The 21704-nt window shown below is 38.5% G+C and overlaps 1 protein-coding gene across 9 annotated transcripts in view; it reads right to left on the bottom strand.

The window, feature by feature from the left end:
- Positions 1 to 21704, bottom strand: part of LOC117405868 (high affinity cationic amino acid transporter 1-like) — a 72641-nt gene that overhangs the window by 22706 nt on the left and 28231 nt on the right. For 3 of the 9 annotated variants that reach the window (XM_034009318.3, XM_059029721.1, XM_034009321.3), the window contains exons 2-9: positions 13525 to 13925; positions 11114 to 11272; positions 10228 to 10399; positions 9983 to 10116; positions 7589 to 7811; positions 5573 to 5712; positions 2831 to 2933; positions 1652 to 1863 (exon numbers count right to left, since the gene is read on the bottom strand). In XM_034009318.3, the coding sequence (XP_033865209.1) occupies positions 1652 to 1863; positions 2831 to 2933; positions 5573 to 5712; positions 7589 to 7811; positions 9983 to 10116; positions 10228 to 10399; positions 11114 to 11272; positions 13525 to 13894 (1513 nt within the window). In that variant the 5' untranslated portion in view covers positions 13895 to 13925. Of the gene's footprint in view, positions 1 to 1651; positions 1864 to 2830; positions 2934 to 4492; positions 4630 to 5572; positions 5713 to 7588; positions 7812 to 9982; positions 10117 to 10227; positions 10400 to 11113; positions 11273 to 13524; positions 13926 to 21291; positions 21511 to 21541; positions 21639 to 21704 lie in introns of those variants that run through there. The other 6 variants (XM_059029719.1, XM_059029720.1, XM_034009322.3 and 3 more) reach the window with 4 other exon arrangements.

Here is a 21704-nt window from a genome sequence, read left to right as displayed (position 1 = left end):
TGGGTGAGGAACAGCCAAACTCAGCTAACAAGGTGAGGAACAGCCAAACTCAGCTAACAAGGTGAGGTTGCTGAAGACAGTTTACTGTCAAAAGTCATACACCATGGCAAGACTGAGCACAGCAACAAGACACAAGGTATTTATACTGCATCAGCAAGGTCTCTCCCAGGCAGAAATTTCAAGGCAGACAGGGGTTTCCAGATGTGCTGTCCAAGCTCTTTTGAAGAAGCACAAAGAAACGGGCAACGTTGAGGACCATAGACGCAGTGGTCGGCCAAGGAAACTTACTGCAGCAGATGAAAGACACATCATGCTTACGTCCCTTCACAATCGGAAGATGTCCAGCAGTGCCATCAGCTCAGAACTGGCAGAAAACTGTGGGACCCTGGTACAACCATCTACTGTCCGGAGAAGTCTGGTCAGAAGTGGCCTTCATGGAAGACTTGCGGCCAAAAAGCCATACCTCCGACGTGGAAACAAGGCCAAGCGACTCAACTATGCACAAAAACACAGGAACTGGGGTGCAGAAAAATGGCAGCAGGTGCTCTGGACTGATGAGTCAAAATTTGAAATATTTGGCTGTAGCAGAAGGCAGTTTGTTCGCCGAAGGGCTGGAGAGCGTACACGAATGAGTGTCTGCAGGCAACAGTGAAGCATGGTGGAGGTTCCTTGCAAGTTTGGGGCTGCATTTCTGCAAATGGAGTTGGGGATTTGGTCAGAATTAATGGTCTCCTCAATGCGGAGAAGTACAGGCAGATACTTATCCATCATGCAATACCAATCAGGGAGGCATCTGATTGGCCCCAAATTTATTCTGCAGCATGACAACGACCCCAAACATACAGCTAAAGTCATTAAGAACTATCTTCAGCGTAAAGAAGAACAAGGAGTCCTGGAAGTGATGGTATGGCCCCAAAAGAGCCCTGATCTCAACATCATCGAGTCTGTCTGGGATTACATGAAGAGAGATAAGCAACTGAGGCTGCCTAAATCCACAGAAGAACTGTGGTTAGTTCTCCAAGATGTTTGGGCCAACCTACCTGCCGAGTTCCTTCAAAAACTGTGTGCAAGTGTACCTAGAAGAATTGATGCTTGATGCTGTTTTGAAGGCAAAGGGTGGTCACACCAAATATGGATTTGATTTAGATTTTTCTTCTGTTCACTCACTTTGCATTTAGTTAATTGATAAATATAATTCTATTAACATGTCTATTTTTGAAAGCATTCTTACTTTACAGCATTTTTTCACACCTGCCTAAAACTTTTGCACAGTACTGTATATATTCCTTTGAAACAATTAGGAGGCTCTGCCTCCCTTGCCTCCTCTAAGGAGCCTCTACTGATACCAATACATACCCAAACAAAAGGGTCCCGGATACATCTCGCACAAGCCGTTCTAAAGATTCTATAAAACCTGTATTTTAATCTGTATCTGAGATTATTTTTTTTTATTATTATTATTATTATTATTATTTATTATTTTGTCATCTCTGACCATGTTATTTTCCAGTCTTCTGATGTACTTTGAAGCATGAGCACTGTTATCTTTAACATCACACCTGCACAGTCCCCAAACAATTCCCAAGCACCTGGAGTTCCCATTCAAGTGATAGCCAGGCCAAGCCCTATTTAGATATATAGAAAGTTTTACCAAGGGCACTGGCGCAGATGTTAACTGCAAACCCTGACAGTCTGCTAGGATTATGGTTCTTGGGAAACAGCAAGGTCTTCAGAGTACATTTCTCATCTTCCTCAGGTAGAAACCCAAGTTGGGAATCACTGTTGCTCACAGATTCGTTCAGTTCACTCTCATCTGTTGTGTTTGCCATTTGGTATGCCAGACTGGGTTGATCAGGCTGGTATCTGTAAATGAAAAAAACATTCATTTTAAATGTACAGGGAGTTGAGAAAAAAAAACATCTGCCATAACTGTCAATAGAGTGTAAGGCAGCCAGGACATCAAAGATTTATCCCAACAAATCTGCAAGATATTTAAATTATCAGAGCAATATGAGACCATTCAACAATAATGAATTCTTCTCATTCCTTCAGGGAGGTGGGAATTACATCAAACTTGTAAAGAGTCTTCCATGGCAGATTTGCAGACTCATACAAGCTCCCCTCATGGATTTGCAGACTCATACAAGCTCCCCTCATGGATTTGCAGAATCATACGAGCTCCCCTCATGGATCTGCAGACTCATGCGAGCTCCTCTCATGGATTTGCAGAATCATACGAGCTCCCCTCATGGATTTGCAGACTCATACGAGCTCCCTTCATGGATCTGCACACTCGTACAAGCTGCCCTCATGGATCTGCAGACTCATACGAGCTGCCCTCATGGATCTGCAGACTCATACGAGCTGCCCTCATGGATCTGCAGACTCATACGAACTGCCCTCATGGATCTGCAGACTCATACGAGCTGCCCTCATGGATCTGCACACTCATACGAGCTGCCTTCATGGATCTGCAGACTCATATGAGCTCCACTCATGGGAATGCTTAATGTCTGGTAGGCAAATCTGTATACTGTAATACCGTAATGATGTTATTTGATTAAAAAACATGAGCACACACATCATTCTAACATAAGATAAGCACATGGAAATATTTTGTGAAAAAAAAGTGGATACTGATTGATACAACTGCATTGTAGGTAACAAAGCAAAATGGAGAAAAATAAAACTTTAAAGTTTAATTTAAAAAGGGGCATCTCCAAGTCATGAAAGAGATTTTAAATGTTCTGGTTTGGCTGGCATTTTGAAGAAGCTTCTTTTAAATATTTTGTAAAATCTCCAAATGAAAAGCAAAACAATTGTTACATACCTAAGCACTAAAACACAGGCTGCTACCAGCGTGTAGGCAAGCAGAGTGCCGATAGACATGAGATCCACCAGATCCTTCAGGTCAAAGAGGAACGCCATGATAGCTGAAATAAGAACAAGGCAAAATTAAATGCAAGCCTCTCATTAAATCCATATCTGTTATTTTAACTTCTTTACACTGAGCACATTTAGGGACAAGGAGCATAAATAGGATGTAGTGTCACTTTGTTTTGATTTTTTTCTACCAAATGTGATTCAGTTCTGCTGCTCTCTTTTTCTCACCTGTTTTGCCTTTGAAAAAACATTAAATCAGATTAAACCTCTCCTGTTCTTTATATGTGGCAAAACAAGCGGATACACTGCAAGTTGTGTCTTACTATAACCCTGAACACTAGAGTGTAGGGCAGGCACATCAAGTAAGTGATACAGTAGATGTGGAAAGAAAAAAGCGAAACTTTCTTTCAAAGAAAAGAGACATTTCACAAGGTCAGATTTCACAAGACTGTCACACCAAAATGCAATTTGCAATATTTTTGGGTAAAGGAAATTTGTATTAATTTTGTAAAATGTTGTTAAAAATGTGCAAAATGTATTATGGTGTAAATATGTTGAAGCCAACACAATACCCAACAGTCTTATGCTGTGCAATGTCTCTGTTCATTTAGAAAAAAAGGCCTGGACTAAGATTCCAACACCCTCTGTTTTGCTAAGGGATCACGTTTTACCAGAACTGGGTAACCACTGTGACACACATCACCTCCACAATATCCTCCCATACAAAAGCAGAGTTTTAGGTTTCAATAAAAACATAACAATATTAGTATGTTGAATGAAGTCTGGATGCAATATCAAATCTTAATTTTAAAGCCAGCTCTTCAATTTTCACAAAAATGTCTTAAACCTCACAGCAAAAAGCAACAATTCGTTTAGAGGCTGTTCAATATAACTTGATCCACACATGAAGGTAGGCAGTAAGCTTGAGGTGTGTATTTCAAAGCAGTCAGAAGGGTTACATTTTATAAAATATAAAAGCAAATTATATGGAGTTAAGACTGAGGTAATAAAATGATATGGTGTTAATATTTACATATGTTTTAATGAACTTGCCCTGCATATCTTTTGCTTTCCTTACACTTTTATAAAATGTTATACTCTACTGATTTAAACAGTAGCTAATCTAAAAATGTAGGCACCTTTTCCCTTTTTTATTGTATTTAGTTAAATAGATTACCTCAGGGAGGGGCACCAACAGGAATAATATCGGAATTAAAGAATTACAATAGACCGCATATACAGCATTATCTAATAGCAGTTAGCAAACCAGCATATAGGTTAACTACTTTGTGATCATAAAACATTAATATTTTCCTTGACAATTATTATTTATATTACTTTTATGTAACTAAATTCTTTCAACAGGGTGACAACAGATTATGTTAACACCACACACTATATGAGATACTGATACAGTGTTACCCAAAGCTAATAGGTTAAAGCATAAATTATTATTTTTTTTTTTAACTAACGCATTAGGCCGAAGACTGCCTGCTGTGTTTGCCACCACACACATCACAGTCTTCTGCACAGAATGCATGGCCGGTTAATCAGATGAAAAGTGCCTGCGGATTCGCAGCTCATGCTTTCTGCCCACACAGGAGCTTACCGGACAAAACCCCAGCCGCCATTGTTGAGACGATTGGGGTTTTTCTTGAGCTCACTTTGCCCAGAAATGAGAAGAGCAGACCATCTCTGGCCATTGCGAAAATGATCCGAGGCAAAGGAAACATGGAACCTAACAGACTAGATAGAGGGGGGTTAAATAGGTTAAATGCACATGTAAATACATTGGTTGACCATATGCTCCCAAAGAAATGTCCCAAATGCAACACTTAGATGGCATACCACAAAATACACACAACATAGAGGAAGTCTAACACTTTAAATCACTTTAAACTAGGGAATTACGCGCCCATGTAATTTTGTGCATTATGCATTTTACTATGCATAGGAAAGTAATATTGCATAACATGGCTGTCCTCCATAAGGAGATAGTAAAATGATGGATCGTGCAGAGGAAAGAGCTAGTGATAAGCAATTTTGCCCAAAAAAACACTACAACAAAGGAGTCGCCTAGAAAATATATCAGCAAAAGATAGAGCAAAAGATTTGATTACATTTCTGTTTGTATTGTGTGGCTGTTTATTCTTTTGTCTATGGCTGGGTTTTGCACTTTGTTTTGTAACAGAGGCATGTCTTTCAGAACAAAGCTTTTTTGGTTTCTACTTCAGTTATTTAAGAAAGTTATTCTGCTTAGAAGTGTTTTGATATCTGGTATGAAAGAAAGGCAATACATATCTGCACAACAATGTCAGCATCTTGTTGCGTATACAAACATATTCTTTTGTTTAATATTCAGTCTTGGACTGTTGTGACGATCAGCTTCACTGTCGAAAAAAAAATGTTGGGACCAATTCATTATAAAAAGTAGTCTTCATTTAAGTAGTCATTATTTAACAACTTTGTTTAGTTTTATAAATAGATCACCTCTTGCATAATTCCCTGGTGTGTAATTGTTATGCCATACACTACAAGTTCATTATGAAGATGCTTCCAAAGTGTATCTGTCAGACAGGACACCGGATCCATCGGTCCATTTCTGTATTGAAGTGCATTTGGAAACAAACAATTGGAAGCACATGCTCACCCTTCACTTGATGTGTTAGGTATTTATTTTGAGCCTCACCTGCAGTGGCCCCTGAAGTTAATGTAGCAATTAAGGGTGTTTTGGTTCTTTGGCTGACTTTAGCCAAAAATCTGAAGAGCAACCCATCCTCTGCCATAGCCCAAATCACTCTAGGCATTGGGAACATGGCACCAAGAAGGCTAATGAGAAAGAGAAAGGCCATTCTTTGTGAGTTAAGTGTGGGTGAATTCAGAATTTAAAAGGCACATGAAATACCCACATTATCAAGGAACTTAATTTTATTTTTAAACAAATGCAATTTAACCACTTGGGCATACTGGGATGAGAAAAGGACTGAATTATTAGACTGTTTCAGAGCATTGGCTCATCAACCAAGAATTCACCATGTGAGTATGAAGAAAAACTACTCAACAAAATAATTGTACAAGCAGGTAATCATCTCAGGTTAGCTAAACTGAACTAAGGTTAACCAGCATATTGCTCAATGCAAAAGTCAGACACACAAGCACCTCAATGAGAACAGGCCAGTGATGTTGGTTCCACTGAATTTAAGTTTATTGAGAGGCCATTTTAAATTAGCTCACTGTGCCCTTAATCATCTTGGCTTTCTGCCATCATCAGCTTACTTATATGAAGCACAATTCTATCGTACATCACTGTTTAGGAACATGTATATGCAGCACCGTTGTGCATGACAAGACAGAATGGTGGCTGTCAGAACAGACTAAAAAAACCTTGTGAGAAATTCAGCTGACCTTGAAAGTCAAAAGCTCAATTAAGCTATACATTTGATTCTGAGTATTTCTGGGATGGCTATTATAATATTAGCCTCTGAGGCAAGGTTGTTAAACACATTACAAATAAATTACATTTTGTTGGCGGTCTGGATTCACTGCTTGTAAGGCAATTTTGGTTTGAAATATTTCCTGTGTTTTATTAGCTTTAACATTAGTACTGTTCTACTTTTATTGTGCAAAGAATATTTATGTTTTTCACTTTTCTTTTTTTATTTATTTACTTTAAAATGTTGAATATGTAGTATTAAAGACCTGTGACTGTTTATAGCAATTGTATCCAGTATGTGTCACAGTGGAAAGCTCATAAAACTGGTTTAATGCAAATCATACACTTGGCCCCATTAACAAAAAGTTGACTTTCATTTAATGCAATACTGCTTAGTGTTTTGAAGGAAGATAATAAATTCCAAATCCTCAGGCGAGAAATGTCAATTCTTATTTTATTTATCAGCATAAATAAACCACAAACTTTAATAGGTTTCTGTATTACAATTCTAAGTAGAAAAAGAAGATAACCAAGGCTTTTAAAAAAAGAAATACTGCATTACCACTTAATATCCTCAACGGGGAATATAGTGGAGGTGGATATGTACAGTACATATGTCTAAATTTTGAGTTTTAATAACTTTGGGATATATGGAGGCTGTCTGTAAATACAGGGTGATTCATAATTGGCACAATATAGTCAGAGCATTGCGAAAACTGAAGGATACGTGGTGTATGATATGCAAAGGAAAAATGTCTATGTCAGAGATATGCTGCGATGCAGTTTGGTCACCAGAGGATTGTTCAACAATGTCAACATTTAAGCACAATTGAAAACAACAATGTTGCACGAATTATGAATAACCTTGTATATATGGAGAAGAGCCTGTCCAATTGTGACAAAACTTGACTTGATATACCATAGAAGAAGCTGTTGAGAGTATTATAATAGTGGGGTATATGTAAAACTTACGTGTTTACAAGTGCAATGCATATGTGTCGTGGTGATCTACTTTTTCATGTTTCTAATATGATCAAACCTCTGATTTTGAGGTTACTGTTGTGGTGGGGGTGAAGGGCATGGAAATGCAGAAGTACCACTTTACTGGACTGGATTCAGCATAATGATACTGTTACTAATGCTAAAAAGATATTTTTAAAGTCTTGGTTATCAGCCTTAGTGCCTTTAAGTGCTAGAGCTACTTTTTCACATGCACAGCAAAAGCTGAATTAGTCATTTCAGTCAACAAGCACTATAGACAGGACATCCTACCTGGTTGAGAGGGCACAAAGTGAACCAACAGCCACTGCGTATGTGGCTCCTTCCCAGCCCACATACTTGAAGGCCACAGGCAGGGGGCTGTTCTTATCTAGCATATAGTAGGGCATCATTAACGTCAGGGCAGCCGATACACCAAAGTAGGCAATAAAGCAGATCAGGAGGGAGGCCACAATCCCGATCGGAATGGCTCTCTGGGGATTCTTTACTTCCTCCCCTAGATAACAACATGGATACAAACAGGAGTTGGAGGATGAATAATTCATACAGGGTTTACAGGAGAAGGCCAAACTTGACCTGATATAACTGAAGCACCTCCAAAAATGCCAGGAATACGCAAAACCTAGAGCCAGTTAATATCTAAACAGGCAGCAATATCCTCTGTGAAAGGGTCAACTTGTAAGGCAGCCTGTATTCACGTCAACATAATAATTTCTTGCCTAATATTTCGATAAATCAAGCCAACTTCAAATAATATTTTACCAGGATAGGACAGCAATTGTACATTGGCAATTCATAAAAAAATAATACCATATAAAAATAAATTCATCAACCAGTGGACTATTAATTTGTGACAAAATGACACAATGGGCCAGATTTATAAAGGTACTTATATCAAGGTGCAATTTTAAGCATTTTAGTGAAACCAAAATATAAAACTAGTTTTTGTTTAGTAAAATTAAAAGTTTTTGTCACTGTACCTTTCACAAAAACTGCAGTTTTAAAAAAGACATTGATAAACCAGAATTTATGTAGTTATGTAGTTCTCAGGATCAGTATTCACAAGCAACTGCAAATTCCACCTCCTGTGCAGCTGGCTAAGGAATGACAAGGGCAACATGTTCCTGCTACCGAAAACCTAGAGTGGATGGGGGCTGCTAAATGCATTATAAAAAAACGACATGCCGACAACCAGTTGCACATCATTTACAAGAGATACATGAGGATTGAATTTAGTCTATAAATACCACTGCATTCCTGTTTGTGATCAATGAAGACTATGAAGATTATGATCTATGGTGCTTTGTCTAGCCAGTGGTACTAACCTATTTTTGAGGTGAACCTTCTCGAAATGAAATAGGTATACACAAAATATTAGAGTCAATGTTTACATGAAAATGTTAAAAAAAATATTTACATAGAAGTGTATTCATTTACATAGAAAGTATATGCTTCCAGGATATCAGAAAACCCAAACATTGTTATGAAAGCCAAGCATCAATCATAAGGCTGGCAACAATGGAGAGTTGAAGCCATTCAATTCGGACATTGGATACTGTTTGTTGACCAATGCATGTATTGGACAGCAGGCTATCCAAACTCCATAAAAAGGAGGAACATAACAGCTTTAGACAGTGGCCTCTTACCATGCTAGACACTGGATAAACCATGTCCAATGCAGTCTTTGAACAGTTTTTTTTATTTTTATTTTCATCCACTCCCCTTAAAGTTGTCTTTTATGACAGTCGGAATTTCAAACATCATTCAATGCGGACAGTGGTGGACGATTGCCTTAGTCCAATGCTGTCATCGGATGGCAAATTGTCCCAAGCCTGCTTCGGTTTATAAATTGGCAGCACTAATAAAATGTATATCCCCACTGACAGATGAGCTTAAAAGAATAATTCGTTAATAAAAGATTGACAGATTAGTTATTACATTTTATCAATTGCTTTTCAACACAACTTAACCATATGATTAGTTTCCAGTTAATCAATGTTTAACAGAAAAATGTCTGCACCATGTATTCTCCAAGGAAATTCATGATATTCAGTTCAGAAGACATAATTTAAATTGAGCAAAGATTGAGCAATTTGAACAGTAATTGATTAAAATAAACTGGTTACTCTAGTAACCTTTTAGACACATTAATTGGTTTAGGTTCAACAATGAACGTGTATATATTTTTATTAGTGCAGTCAATTTGTAAAGAGATGCAGACAATATATAATCCACCATTAGCATTGGATGTCTGAAATAACAAGTTGTCATAAAATTACAAGTTTGTACAGGGATTTGTTCAAAGCTGAAACAAAAGTCTTGAAAAAACAGAGAGCATTGAAAAAGCTTTCTCAAATGACTGGCATGGGGCGGGCCATTGTTCAAAGCTGCTGTTTTAATAACTTCTTTGGACTTTTGATACCATGTTATGCAATGCACGGATTGGTCTAGACAATATCCAATGTCAGCATTAGATGGTTGTTTTTTGATGGATTATTTCCATCCAAAGCCAGTAACAGACAAATACAAGTCACAATTTGTTTTTATATTTTTACAGACGGTAAATGTTCAAATAAGGGAAATACTTTGACCTCAAATTTCTGTTAATGACATTTGTTATGTGGTGGTATTGCTAAGCTGAAATGTCTCCAAAGGCCTAGTCCATACCTGTGGTAGCAATGCAGTCAAATCCTACAAAGGCATAAAAGCAGGTGGCTGCTCCTGAGAGGACTCCTGAAAAACCAAAGGGCATGAACCCACCAGCTCCATACTTCCACACCTGAGACTCTTCCTCTGTAAGACTGGACAAAAGAAAATGCAAGATGATCTTAAAAGCACAGTGCAAAATAAATAAATACTGTTACTGTTTTGCTGGTGTTTTATTAGTATTATTATTTTTTTATTATACACACTTAAAAGTTGAAATGTTGGTTCCATTGATCATTTCCTCTTCAGTCAACTGCCAGTTCTTTATAGTTCCCTTCACTAGCCCGGACACAACCACAAAAAGCAGAACCAGGACATTGATGCAGGTGAAGACTTTATTCACCATGGCAGACTCTTTCACACCGAAAGCTAAAAGCCCTGGAAGAGATGGTAAACCTACTGTTAAATCACTGATACTAGTTTGTAATAAAGCTGTTACATTAAAGGTATTTGATCAGCCTGCATTTCGTTTCTGATGGGAATTACTGAGACCATGATATTGATGTGATACAGCCATCTGAAATGCCATTGTATCAGATATACATTACATTAAAATGTTTAATTATTCTTATTTAACTGTATTCTGTATACAAACTACAATACAGTAAACTGACAAACAAAAGAGAGCGAGAGTGAACTTGTTGCCTGTTTTTACCCCACAGTCTAAAAGCTAACTAAACATCTTGGTATCCTCAAATAGACTGTCAGAATGTATGGGAGGATAACATCATATACTCGTAGATTGTTAATATCTGTAAAATATCCTGTAGCATTTGTTGAACAAAATGTATTCATAATGTTACAACAAAAACTTTAATCTGTATGGAAGAAAGGGTTAGCACAAAAAACAAACAAATATAGAACGCATGTGATTCATTATTACTTGCTTTGATTCAGTAAAGTAAAAAGGGTTAACATAACCAGCAATTTAATTTCATACACACAACACAAACCACTATCATCACTACTCAAGCTTACCAACAGACACCACACGCCATTGCACTGGCTAGGAGCCAAGATGGCATGTGCCTATCCTAAAGGAACAGCACCGATCCCACGATCCTGTGCAATAAATACCAATAACAATCTTACCTGTTAAAACAAGGATAATGAATACAGCAAATATGTCAGGGTAGTCTGCTAAGATTCCAGGGGCCTTCATTGGCATGTGTACCCGGAAGAACTGTTCGATGTGTTTGCCGATGAGCTCATCAAAGGTAGCACTCCACGCTCGAGCTACACTCGATGTACCTGTGGAAAGCAAAATGGAAATATTTGTATATGCAAGATGTACATACAGGAATCTTTTTTTCTCCCATGCTCAGTTCCATCTTTTGTTGAGGTCATTTGCATGCAAGACTTACAGTAAAACCTGTAATGGTCTGAATTTGGAACTTGTCTTTTCTTGTGTTGAAAAACTTTTGGTTGCTTGTTTGTTGTTTAAAACTTTAATTCAGAAATATATGATTTTTTCAAAAACAATGTCGGACAGGTTCATTTTAATTCTGGTATACCAGCTGTACTTGGATATGTTCGATCACTCTATTGAGGCCACAGGCGTACTTAAATCTTGAGTTTTATAAAGTCACCAGAATTGCTTTTAAGTTTTTGTATTTTTTAGAAATGTGGACTGCTATGGAAAGATGGGACTAATGCTGGTCATAAGCAATCTTACATTTCTTTTTATAATTATAATTGTTTTATTATTGAATCCAGCCCTTTGCTGCAGGTGAGGAACAGGGTGCTAGCTTCAAAGACTTAAGCAGTATCCAGCAGTAGGGGTAGCCTGCCAGCCATTGCCTCTCCTAATGAGTAAATGGGATAGGTGTTCTTTTGTATTAGGGGGAGGAGATGTTCAGGGGTGTTTCCTGTGGGCTGTGCATTTCATGATTTAAACCTGTTCTATTTGTAGGAAGTGAGCAGTGGTCATGATCTGTCAGAAATTCCTCCTGGCTTGTTTATCTCCAGCTACCCAATTGCACTTGTGATTATTATTATTATTATTATTATTATTATTATTATTATTATTATTATTATTATTATTATTATTTATTTCTTAGCAGACGCCCTTATCCAGGGCGACTTACAATGGTTACAAGATATCACATTATTTTTACACACAATTACCCATTTATACAGTTGGGTTTTTACTGGAGCAATCTAGGTAAAGTACCTTGCTCAAGGGTACAGCAGCAGTGTCCCCACTGGGGATTGAACCCACGACCATCCGGTCAAGAGTCCAGAGCCCTAACCACTACCCCACACTGCTGGAGTAGTGGTTAGGTGATTGTCTAATGGGATACATTTAGGGAGATATGTTATGATATAGGTGTGCCCTGACGTATTATAAATATCCAGCAGTGTGATGTTGAAAGATATGATAACAAAGTAAAGGTCACATGAAAGCACTGAAATGCACTAAATCTTTGATTTATGCACTAAATGCATAATGATTTTAAATACGTTAATTGTGACTGTTGTGCGACAAAATTAATCATTCCATAGTTAAGGTATTTTTAGATTTGGAAGTCCCCAGCTGAGGTTAACTTCAGCTAGATGTTAGTCATAAAAAAGATAGATGTATTTAACACCTGCTGGTGTATTCTATGAGCAGAGATGTAATACAATAAAACAGCAGAAAGAAAGAAGTCTGCCACAGAGCAAGTAAAGCAGGCAGCATTCTGAAAAAGACTCTAAATGGCTGAACCATTCTGATAATGTGTACAATCTTGTTGTGGTCTGTGGTGTCAGAATTGAGAAAGTGATGGAATGAGCATGTGTCCGTATGAGAGGGGCTGGGGGTGGGGTACATGGAGAAACACTAGTAGACTTTTAGATCTTTAACAAGGGCCAGTAATTTGAAAAGACAATGCCAAAAACTCAATGTTTACATATGTGTTTAATTAGATTGGTACATCTGTCATAGTTTTATGCTACATTTTAATTTCTGTGGACCACATTATAACCCTTTGCCTGGGATACAGGATACATAAAAGTGTATTGCAGCAGATGATGATTACTATTAAACATGGCTTTGTTATTTCCATAGCCCTGCACTCTCAGTGTAAAACCAATTTTAAAAGTCAAGGAGCATTGCTGTAGCAAGTTTTCCTAACCAAGCAAACCATACATAGTAGTGTAGAATACATTATTTTTTTATATCTGGTTCAGATAGTTATGCTGACATTACCCCAAAAAATAGGTGATAAACTTCAGTCCTGAAAAATGTTCCAATAAAATCCGGGGATGGCTTATCCCAGTAGGGTATTGGTTGATCCAATCAACCCCTAAGTCTCTTGAGCAAGACTTTGCATTTACAATATTTTCATAATATATACAGTATTGTGGCTTTAACAATAATGTAGTCCACCACACATTTCTGTGTAGGTGCACTGGCTCACATTCTTATGCAATATACACATATGGAAATGAAGATCGGGTATATGCCTGACATCATTTTCATTGTATGGAATTACAGAGAAGCCTCCTCTGCACATACTCACCTATCACATAGGCCAGAATCAGATTCCAGCCAGTGATGAAAGCCCAGAGTTCTCCGACAGTCACGTAGCTGTAGAGGTAGGCAGATCCAGTCTTTGGTACCCTAGCGCCAAACTCTGCATAGCAGAGGCCGGCCAGGACTGAGGCCAGGGCAGCAATCAGAAAGCACAGGACGATGGCAGGCCCTGCGTTCTCTCTGGCCACGGCTCCAGCTAGGACATAGACACCTGCTCCCAGGGTGCTGCCAACCCCAAGGGCAATGAGATCAAATGTGTTCAGGCATCTGGACAGGCGGCTCTCCTCAGCATTGCAGTCTACCACTTTGATGCGAAGGAGCTGTTTCCCAAAACCGAGAAGCGATTTACAGACCATGTTTCCAATATCAGAATTCCCTTTTATAAACCTTAATTGAAATGAGAAAAAAAAATCCATAAATGGGGTTTCTCTTTATCTCTCTTCACCTGCTTTTGAACTTGCTTTGAGTTTACCTGGGGAATACTAACTGCCCACAATTGAACAGACTTCCTAATTTTATTCAAATAATGTAATGACCAACCTACACTCTCTCTGTACTGTATATTGGTGGGGCCACCTGTAATGGAATTTAGGGCTCTCCAACACTAAAAAAAAAAATTAAGGTCCATGAGGAAATTTTGGGGGTCCTAGTGAAAATGTTGGGGGCCCCAATAGAGTCTGATGTTATGGTTACACATATCTCTTTTTTTTATTTATTCAAGTTTTGACACTAGCAATAGAAACAAACACTAAAAGTCAAAGCCACAAACAGAAAACCAAAAAAGGCATAGCAAAAGAATCCACAAAACCACAATTCCATAAAGATCAAAGGAAGACCAACCATTCTACTCAACCAGGCATCCCCAACTGCTCTTAATATTAAAGGAGACCAAATGCTCTAGAAGTTCAGAACCTATCAAGTTTTTTAATTCATAAATCATAATTCATGTTTTGGTCTCGCTTATATTTTTCTACTAAATTCCCCAAACTAACTAACTTGCTTATTCAATATTGCAAACCATGCATGCTCTGCTCTTCACGCCAGAACATTAAGCTCTAGGAAAGTGGCAAGTAAAGTCCTGCTTTCCTTACATTTCTTAAAACTGCATCAACATAATTAATGTCAAATTTAACTAGACATCAGCTCATTTTTTAAAACACATTTAATACGGCTAGTAGTAGGGAGATTTAAATGACCGCATTTCTTTCTTTTACTCTATAGCTACGGTCATTTGAAAAGAAAAAAAAAATGCCCCGTACACAATGTCAGAACTATCATTAACTTTGCCAAGAACTGACAAGCAACCAGTAGACCCTTAAACTTAGCAGTATTGTATAACTAAATAGATAGCAAAAAAAATCCATTAAACTTCTGAGCCATTTATTTAAACACAATAGTTTATGCTTTGGAAGCAGTCAGAAAGAAAGCCTCAATGGATTTCTCTAAAACAAGCAACCGACACAGGCATTCATGTGAAAGCGGCGCAACTATATGTATCGGTTCAGTCCTTCAGTCCGCTCCTGTCCAAGTATTCCAGTTCTCCACTGCCAGAACTACAACGCAGAGTATGAGCCCCCCCCCCCCCCCCCACATTCTGAAGCTTGAACCTCACACAGTGCAGCCGTATTACCTGCATGATTTTAAAAAATAGATATGTTTAAATCCTTGGTGGAACTGCCCGTGTGATACGGAGAGACGCGAGTCCTGGGGAAGCAGACAACTACAAACTTGAGAGTCCCGACAAACCATGACTACGTAAATGACGCGGGTCCCCGCATCTCCGAGAGCCTTGTGATACAATTCAAAGTTTTGCATCGCATTCACCTCTCCCAGGTTGGCCAGGGTGTACCCAGCTTGTGATGGGTGCAAGCAGGCTCCTGCCACCCGCACCTATATGTTTTGGTCCTGACCCGAGTTGGCCCGCTTCTGGACCCCGTCTTTGAGACTCTCCCAGACCCTACAGATACAGTGCCTTGCGAAAGTATTCGGCCCCCTTGAACTTTGCGACCTTTTGCCACATTTCAGGCTTCAAACATAAAGATATGAAACTGTAATTTTTTGTGAAGAATCAACAACAAGTGGGACACAATCATGAAGTGGAACAAAATTTATTGGATATGTCAAACTTTTTTAACAAATAAAAAACTGAAAAATTGGGCGTGCAAAATTATTCAGCCCCTTTACTTTCAGTGCAGCAAACTCTCTCCAGAAGTTCAGTGAGGATCTCTGAATGATCCAATGTTGACCTAAATGACTAATGATGATAAATAGAATCCACCTGTGTGTAATCAAGTCTCCGTATAAATGCACCTGCACTGTGATAGTCTCAGAGGTCCGTTTAAAGCACAGAGAGCATCATGAAGAACAAGGAACACACCAGGCAGGTCCGAGATACTGTTGTGGAGAAGTTTAAAGCTGGATTTGGATACAAAAAGATTTCCCAAGCTTTAAACATCCCAAGGAGCACTGTGCAAGCGATAATATTGAAATGGAAGGAGTATCAGACCACTGCAAATCTACCAAGACCTGGCCGTCCCTCTAAACTTTCAGCTCATACAAGGAGAAGACTGATCAGAGATGCAGCCAAGAGGCCCATGATCACGCTGGATGAACTGCAGAGATCTACAGCTGAGGTGGGAGACTCTGTCCATAGGACAACAATCAGTCGTATACTGCACAAATCTGGCCTTTATGGAAGAGTGGCAAGAAGAAAGCCATTTCTTAAAGATATCCATAAAAAGTGTCGTTTAGTTTGCCACAAGCCACCTGGGAGACACACCAAACATGTGGAAGAAGGTGCTCTGGTCAGATGAAACCAAAATCGAACTTTTTGGCAACAATGCAAAACGTTATGTTTGGCGTAAAAGCAACACAGCTCATCACCCTGAACACACCATCCCCACTGTCAAACATGGTGGTGGCAGCATCATGGTTTGGGCCTGCTTTTCTTCAGCAGGGACAGGGAAGATGGTTAAAATTGATGGGAAGATGGATGGAGCCAAATACAGGACCATTCTGGAAGAAAACCTGATGGAGTCTGCAAAAGACCTGAGACTGGGACGGAGATTTGTCTTCCAACAAGACAATGATCCAAAACATAAAGCAAAATCTACAATGGAATGGTTCACAAATAAACATATCCAGGTGTTAGAATGGCCAAGTCAAAGTCCAGACCTGAATCCAATCGAGAATCTGTGGAAAGAACTGAAAACTGCTGTTCACAAATGCTCTCCATCCAACCTCACTGAGCTCGAGCTGTTTTGCAAGGAGGAATGGGCAAAAATTTCAGTCTCTCGATGTGCAAAACTGATAGAGACATACCCCAAGCGACTTACAGCTGTAATCGCAGCAAAAGGTGGCGCTACAAAGTATTAACTTAAGGGGGCTGAATAATTTTGCACGCCCAATTTTTCAGTTTTTTATTTGTTAAAAAAGTTTGAAATATCCAATAAATTTCGTTCCACTTCATGATTGTGTCCCACTTGTTGTTGATTCTTCACAAAAAATTACAGTTTCATATCTTTATGTTTGAAGCCTGAAATGTGGCAAAAGGTCGCAAAGTTCAAGGGGGCCGAATACTTTCGCAAGGCACTGTATCTATCAATCTCAGTCCTCTAACTGCATTATTTGGTGCAGCACCCAGTGACATCCCTTTGACAAAGCTACAGTCTGACTCACTGGCCTTCTTTACCCTGCTGGCTAGACGCCTTTTTCTTATGTTAACTAACTTAAACTTCAATGTCTTCCCTGTGCTATTACTGTTTTTCTGCTCATGCGCTACAATATAGGCCTGTGCTCAGAAAACAGCATTTTTCATAATTACTGGTATGTACTGTTATAAATTTAACAAGGTTGCTGTTTTCTTCAAGAGACCTTGAGCAATTGTGAAATTTACTTAAAAGTTCTGATGCATTTTTTTTATCTGCAAAAATCAGCAACACATAAAGAACCTTCGGCAGCACGATTGATTGTAGACGCCCCCTCATGTGATTGACAATGTTCAAATATAGGCTTCAAAAAGTTTAACTGCCAAATTAAATTGAAAGTTCAATTGACAAACATCTAATTGACTCACTTAAGAATTGACAGATTAATTTATGAATTTATAAATATATCAAATGAATTTATAAATATAAACATAAATGTATACATTTACAAATTAATTTATGAATTGAGAAAGTAACAAAATAATGTATGAATTAACTTTTATTTCGACCCTATTAATGGCTCAAAGTTTAATTGGCTGTACCATAGTTACAGTATTGTTAAGTCTAAAAGGTCTACTGTTTGCTTGTTAATTCGTGGCACAATTAATGGTAGTTCTGATGTTGGGCAACTGGTATTTTTTTCTTCCACATTACTAGATATATAGAGAAAAATAAAGAAATGCAGTCATTTAAATCTCCCTACTACTGGCCGATCGTATTAAATATGTTTAAAACGTGAGCTCCCTTGAGTGAAGTTTGATATTAATTATGTTAATGTATTTTTAAGAAATGTAACAAAAGCAGGACTTCTGTTCCCACATTTCTAGAGCTTAGTGTTCTGGCATGGAGAGCAGAGCATGCATAGCTTGCAATACTGAATAAGCAAGTTAGTTGGGGGAAAGCAGTCTTAAGTGAGACCAAACTATGATGCCTGGTTGAGTAGAATAGTGGGTTGTGCTTTGTCTTTCTGGAATTTTGAGATTGTTTCTTATTGTTAAAAAATGGTCAAAACTTTAATAAATGAAAAAAACAAAACAAAAAATGTTTACTATAAGGGGCTCCCGAGTTGCGAATCCGGTAAAGGTGCTCCACATGGAGTGGAGTTTAGGTCGGCCAGGGCGCACTAGCAACCCCTGTACTCTGGCCAGGTTCCTGCGGGCTTGCCTGTAAGCTGCCCAGAGCTGCATTGTCCTCCGACACTGTAGCTCTGAGGTGGCTGCATGGTGGACCTGCAGTGTGTAAAAGAAGCGGTCAGCTGACAGCACACACGTCAGAGGACAGCGTGTGTTCGTCTTCACCCTCCCGAGTCAGTGCAGGGGTGGTAGCGGTGAGCTGAGCCTAAAAAAGAATTGGCTATTCCAAATTGGGGAGAAAATAATAAAAACAACTGGTGACCCACACCCGCACACACCCACACACACCCTGTTGAAATGATTATGGGGATTTGCAACCAGTGAAGTGTGAAAAAAAGACTAAATATTTATAGCAGCAACACCAACAAGTACTCGAACAAAAAAATCCTGCAAAGGAGTGAAATGCAAAATAAAGCAGAATATCTTTTAGTGTAGTCCTCAAACTTAAATGGCCACTAAAAAAACACGCTTGCACAGCGGAGCGTTGAGGGAGGAATGTTGACAGAGAAACAAGGACGTAGCGAACTCAGACTGGCTAGTAATGCAAGAAGGGAAATCCAAACGGTAATGATCAGTGAGGAAGAAAGTCACAAGAACTGGACTTTTGCTGTCCGGTCAGTGGTTCTGACCGTACACGGTACAAATTCCCATAAAACCGGATGTCCGGTCGAAAACCAGACAGTTGGCAACCCTACCTGAGCCATGAAGCGCATAGAACCAGAAAGTCACAAGACCCCAATATGGCAGCAATCTTACAGTAAGTAGCTGTAATTCTTTCCTGACTTATTACACTTAAAACTTTTAAGCTATTTTCAAAATGGCCGCTCTAGTGCACTGGGGTTTGAGATCTGTCCTCTAAAATCACTGCAGTTAGAGGGATTAAAAAAATAAAAACATAACAAGTGCTCTGGCTTTACTGTTCCGTACCACATCATGGATCGTTATTGTTTGTCTTATCTGTTTGACAATGTGGCCAATAATACTTACACTATCAGTGCACTAGAGCGGCCATTTTGAAAAGAGCTTTGAAACAACTTTAAAGTGTAAAAAGTTGTCAGGATGTTAATGAAAAGAAAAATTGCAGGTACAATATTTAAACAGTTGCAGCAACACGTAGGGACGTGTAGCGTTATATTTTTTGGAGCCCCGCTACTTACTCCAAGTTACAGATCAAAGCCATGGGAACATACAGTTTCCCAAACACAGAAAAAATGAAGACAACACCTAAAAATGTTGAGATATTAGCAGCTGATGAGGTGCTGGTGGGTTTACAAAAACATATCAGCTCATCGAATAATAATATAGTTTATTTTATCTATATGATGAAAGTTATTAACCTTTATTTAGACAGAAAAGTTACTGGCTTACTATTTCCATGGCCTTTTACATAAATTGAGATCATACAGTAGTTGTGAGAATTCTTTGAACTTTTAAATGTCTCTGTTCCTGGTAGGTCACTTCTTATAGTATGTCTTAATGCATCATACGTTTTTTCTTCATAATTGCAAGGTATTTATTTACCTGACGTTTTACAACTTTTCAAATGATATATTACAAGGTAAAAAGATGTGTCAGAACTACTAATGGTTCTAGATGTATCCTATGAAAATTCACAATATACTGCAGATAACCAAAAATAAATGTAGAATGATCCCTGATATCTATCAGAACTCTCCTTATAAAACAGTGAAAGAATGCTGCATGCAGATTGGTCTATCAGTGTTCCATACTGTTACAATATCCAGCACAATGTCACAAGTAGTGGTTAGGGCTCTAGACTCTTGACCGGAGGGTCGTGGGTTCAATCCCAGGCGGGGGACACTGCTGCTGTACCCTTGAGCAAGGTACTTTACCTAGATTGCTCCAGTAAAAACCCAACTGTATAAATGGGTAACTGTATGTAATAATAACATAAATGTATGTAAAACTGTATGTACCCCACCCCCAGCCCCTCTCATACGGACACATGCTCATTCCATCACTTTCTCAATTCTGACACCACAGACCACAACAAGATTGTACACATTATCAGAATGGTTCAGCCATTTAGAGTCTTTTTCAGAATGCTGCCTGCTTTACTTGCTCTGTGGCAGACTTCTTTCTTTCTGCTGTTTTATTGTATTACATCTCTGCTCATAGAATACACCAGCAGGTGTTAAATACATCTATCTTTTTTATGACTAACATTTAGCTGAAGTTAACCTCAGCTGGGGACTTCCAAATCTAAAAGTACCTTAACTATGGAATGATTAATTTTGTCGCACAACAGTCACAATTAACGTATTTAAAATCATTATGCATTTTTCATAACAATAGGTTGTAGAATACTAGTCAGACATTTGGCTGCTTCTAAGAGACTGTGACCCCTGTTATTGAAAGTCCTATAGGAATTAGAATTTAGAAATAGTAAGAAAATAAACAATACACAAATTATATTTAGGCCACTGAGGATCACAAAGATTTAGTGCATTTCAGTGCTTTCATGTGACCTTTACTTTGTTATCATATCTTTCAACATCACACTGCTGGATATTTATAATACGTCAGGGCACACCTATATCATAACATATCTCCCTAAATGTATCCCATTAGACAATCACCTAACCACTACTCCAGCAGTCTGGGGTAGTGGTTAGGGCTCTGGACTCTTGACCGGAGGGTCGTGGGTTCAATCCCCAGTGGGGACACTGCTGCTGTACCCTTGAGCAAGGTACTTTACCTAGATTGCTCCAGTAAAAACCCAACTGTATAAATGGGTAATTGTGTGTAAAAATAATGTGATATCTTGTAACCATTGTAAGTCGCCCTGGATAAGGGTGTCTGCTAAGAAATAAATAATAATAATAATAATAATAATAATAATAATAATAATAATAATAATGAACAAAGGCAAATTACTGCACCTGTACTTACCACAAATTGAAGACTCACTTTAACCAATTTTTTCTTCTAAAAAATGGCCTGCATCTTAAATTCGAGTACAGTATAGTGATGCGTGTATTAAAAATCGGCATCAAAAGATGCGACTTCCCGAGTACACAAACGGCAACGTGACTGGTAGTTGAAGAGTTCCGTTGTAGTTATCCTGCGGAGTGGACGCTCTCCTCCTAGATGGGCTGCATCTTAAATTCATGGAAGTCTTAAATTCGAAAGAATACGGTACCTGCTGTCATGGAAGATAGTGAAGACATCACTTTTGAACTGTTTGCGCCCATGGAAAGCTTGGTAAATCTGTCCTTATGCCTTCATATCCAGTGCAACTGTAATAAATCAGTTCATTGAAAACTTTTGGAATTCATCTCTCCAGCTTCTATTTTAATGCAGGC

Source organism: Acipenser ruthenus, chromosome 9, assembly GCF_902713425.1.
Source record: "Acipenser ruthenus chromosome 9, fAciRut3.2 maternal haplotype, whole genome shotgun sequence".
NCBI lineage: Eukaryota > Metazoa > Chordata > Actinopteri > Acipenseriformes > Acipenseridae > Acipenser > Acipenser ruthenus.
Note: the sequence above shows the minus strand (reverse complement) of the source record. Positions and strands in the feature narration are given on the sequence as shown.